The sequence below is a fragment of the Octopus bimaculoides genome, chromosome 24, assembly GCF_001194135.2.
Source record: "Octopus bimaculoides isolate UCB-OBI-ISO-001 chromosome 24, ASM119413v2, whole genome shotgun sequence".
Taxonomy (NCBI): domain Eukaryota; kingdom Metazoa; phylum Mollusca; class Cephalopoda; order Octopoda; family Octopodidae; genus Octopus; species Octopus bimaculoides.
The window spans coordinates 9,395,680-9,399,916 of NC_069004.1; the positions used below are offsets into that span (position 1 = coordinate 9,395,680).

The window sequence follows — 4,237 nt, forward strand, 5'->3', positions numbered from 1 at the left end:
TATATATATATATATATATATATATATATATATATATATATATATATATGTATATATGCATGTATATGTGTGTGTGTGTGTGTATATATATATATATACATATATATATGTACATATTTTGATGTGGGTGTGAATATACATTGCATATATATATATGTGCGTGTTAGTATGTATATATGTATGCAAATTTATAAATATATCTCTATATGCCTGTGTATGTAAGTGTGCGTGTGTGTATGTATACATACATACATACAGACAGAACGATGTGTTTCTTGTTTGGCCTGTTGTCACATCCACCAAAATGGCTGTGCTACCTTCTTTTCTCTCCTTTCTGGGTACGTTTCTTCTCGTTTTCCTTCCTCTCTTGGCGTTTGTTTTTCTGTGCTTCGCGGTCCTGTTTGTCCTTCTCCTTCTTCTTCTCGTTCTCCTGCTTCATCTTCTCCCGCATCTCTTTCTCCTGCCTCTGAATGCTGTCCCGGTTCATGTTAGCCAGCAGAGGCATCGCTTTCAAACAGTTAAGGAGTCCAAGACCGAAAAGAAATAGCAACCGGACACACGTGACCAGCGAGGGGTAGGGAGAAAGAGTAGCAGAGGTAGAAGAAGGGGAGGAAGTAAAATATAAGTTAGCAACGAGAGGTAGAGAGGGAATGGTCTGTGTATTACAGCATACGTAAGTGTTAAAGCATACCTACGCGTGAGGTCGCATGGCCCAGCGGTTAATGTGTTGCACTAACAATCATGAAATTGTGGTTTCAATTTCAGGACCAAGTGGAGTGTTGTGTTCTTGAGCAAAACACTTTGACACCCAGCATGTGGTACACTGTGCATCTGTTCAGGCAACGTCGATTTGATGGAGGAAGTGAGAGAATGTACTGCACATGCATTTGATGACTATAAATAAATCATTTATACAGCTTGTTTAGCAAAAAACTGCAGAACCATCTTTCTCAGATGAGAGCCTACGATCACATTACAGCTGAGTTCTACACAATTGTGTTAACTTTATTTCTATTTCTAACAAGAATACATTCTATTTTTTGTGCCAGGTAACCAGCAAACTTGAGTCAAGCAGAGTAATGTACCTTATACAATGTGTGTGTGTATACAGACGTCTCCATACCTTCTGCTTGTTTCAGTCACCAGACGGTAGCCCTGAAGGGTTTTAGTTGAACAAATCAGCCCCATAAAGTGACAGTATGATGTCAACTTAATGTGACAGTCCCATATATGTTATGTGTGCATGTTTGCATTTTGCCAGTGCATGACAATCGTAAACAAATGTCACCGTCATACAACCAGTCATTTGTTTCCAATCTTCCATGAAAATATGTCAGGCCATAAGAAAAATTTACCTTGCTTGGAAACTGGTGAGGGTTAGCAACAGGAAGGGCACCCAACTATAGAAATCTGGTTTATGTAAGTATAGGAAAGAGGACATTAAAATGATGCTGAGAATCATGTTTGGAGGATGTGGAAATGGTAAATGGCTGAAAGTAACAAAAGAATTTATTAGAAAAAAGGATACATGTAACTGGGTTCAAATTGTTGCTACCGGCAGCAGAAGCTGCAGGGATCAGGTTTGCTATGTTACCTGGGACAGAAGTATTGGCTCCTGACTGAATGGGTTCCGGTTCTGATAGTTCAATTCCCCTGAGGGATAGTCAAGGAAACAATTAAAAAAAAAACGAAAAAAAAAATTCATATATATATATATATATATATATATATATATATATGCATGCACATATATATATATATGCATGTATGCACATACAACAAGGAAAGAAAAGAGTCATAAAAAAAAAATTCAAAAACAAGTGGGGATATTAACATTTGTTTTTTTTTTGTTTAAATAACTATTTTTAACATAAGCAGAAGAAACTGGTTCCTTATTTTACCAAGCAAAGAAGGATGAAAAGCAGAGCTGACCTTAACCTGGATTGAACCATTCATCTAACAAACTGTAGGAAAACGCCTGCCTGTTCGTCCATCCATCCTTTCTTTCCTTCCTCACCACTCACTATTCCTAGGAGGGCCACAGAGGTAGAATGCTCAGGTATCTCTGCACAAAAGCCCCATCAGAAGCAACTGCCATGGCACTTTCCTGCTGGATTTCCAAACATGACTGACACTATGGATATTATCCAACCGCATTGCTTTTGGTTCACCCCAAGGTCTCCTGCTGGTTGGCCCTGGTTTGAAGAATCTGTTTTGCAATCCTTTCCTGCAGCATTCTAACCCCATATCTGTAATATTGTGGCATCCATTGTTCAAATTAGCAAATATTGGTAGCTCGATACATTTCTAAATAAATATATATATATATATATATCATTTAACGTCCGCTTTCCATGCTAGCATGGGTTGGATATATATATATATATATATATATATATATATTCGTATGTATGTGTGTATTCTTTTACTTGTTTCAGTCAGAATTGAAATATGAATGGGTTGGCTATGTATGCAATTCTGTCTTACATGCAGGTCATAGGTGGAGAAAACTGGGATGAATAAACTACAGTAACAACAAAAGCAATTCTGAACACTTGTCTGAGATTAGCGAACAGAAAGGTAGCAGCGTGCTTATGTATGGTGAGTCATCTAACCATCAAATATCGACTTCAGTCAAATATGAATTGCTTCCCTTGATCATTTGTTTTTTTTTCTATTCGATTCGTATGTGTGCGAGTGTGTAAACACACATACACAAACAAACACATACTCACACATCCATACACACATCATGACCCTCTTAATACAAATATCTCCACTACCACACACTCACTCAGACACACACACACAAAAAAGCCTCTAATACCAATTACTAAGGATACTGGTCAGCTTCATCACAGACTGTAGAGTACTGCACCAATATGGCACGTTTCTGGGCCAATTCCTCTTCACTGAGTTGTTTGGCTTTCTTCTCAGTACAACTGGTCACAACATGTGTATTAGTGAGCATTTTGGACAGCCGTTCATCCAGGGGTGTCTTGTTGGGTTCTGAAAGATACATAATGCACATGTATAGAGAGAGAAACAAGCTAACAGGAGGAATGAGAATAGAGAAATAGATAGATCAATATGGTAATAGTGGGGTACATGGATGAGGTACTGGTGGGGTACATTGGTATAGAGAAATCAGTCAGTGATGTACCAGTAGGGTACATCATCATCATTTAATGTCCCTTTATCCACGACAGCATAGGTCAGATAGAATACATTGAGACAGATTTTCTAGGGCCAGATGTCCTTCCTATTGCCAAACCTCAGCCATTTCCAAGCAAGATAATATTTCCCTATGACCAGACATGTTTTGCACAAAGGATTGGAGATGAACAACAACCTTGTTTGTACGAGAACGATGCTTATTTATAACCATCATGAGATGTCTAGACAAGGCTACACATGCACACAAAACTGAAAAAGCCCACAGTATATATATATATATAATTAAGGCTATAGAAGAGACAATATGGTCTCTTCTATGCCCTTAATTATAATTGTATTTTATACTATCCTAAATCTCTATGCAGATGCTACTTTTGTGGTAGAAAAGGTTAAAAGAGGTGAGACTATATCTTTGGATGAGGAGTAGGAATGTGTTAACGAGTGACTTTTAAGGCAATTAATACGGTGGTCTTTCTTTGGATGTGACTTACGATGTTGGGACGAAATTGTAGAAGGGGGACAACTTAGTTTCACGTGAAACCCGTATACATATTACACACATATATATTGTGTTGAGCCAAATGATTTTGCAATATTTGGTAACTTATTTGTATAATTCGTCGAGTTACAAACAAAAGCAGCCTCACATTTAAAGCAGAGGCCATCGTGTTGCACCGCCTGAAGCCACCTTTCTTTGATCCCACGTTGATACCAGTTCTTGTCTCCCGAGGTGAAGAACTCCTTCACTGAATCTTCCACCTTTTTCTTTTTGTTGGTGAAGTGTTACAGGCGCAGGAAATAAACCATGGATTGAAACAAGTAATAATCCGAGAGAAATAAGTTCAGACTATATGCTGGGTGTGACATCAGTTCAATTCCCTCAAGCTCCTGCAGTTTATTCTGGGCAATTATGCAGTATGGGGTCGTGCTGCAGAAGAGCTCCCTTTCTTATTTCTTTATTGTCCACAAGGGGCTTAAACATAGAGGGGACAAACAAGGACAGACAAAGGGATTAAGTCGATTACACCGACCCCAGTGCGTAACTGGTACTTAATTTATC

General features: G+C 38.3%; 1 protein-coding gene across 1 annotated transcript in view; it reads right to left on the reverse strand.

Annotated features, from left to right (window-relative positions):
• Positions 1-41: 41 nt before the first annotated feature.
• LOC106883161 (coiled-coil domain-containing protein 43) overlaps positions 42-4,237 on the reverse strand; it is a 7,826-nt gene continuing 3,630 nt past the window's right edge. The window contains exons 3-5 of the mRNA XM_014934077.2: positions 2,844-3,009; positions 1,529-1,653; positions 42-507 (exon numbers count right to left, since the gene is read on the reverse strand). Of these exons, the coding sequence (XP_014789563.1) occupies positions 314-507; positions 1,529-1,653; positions 2,844-3,009 (485 nt within the window). The 3' untranslated portion in view covers positions 42-313. The remainder of the gene's footprint in view (positions 508-1,528; positions 1,654-2,843; positions 3,010-4,237) is intronic.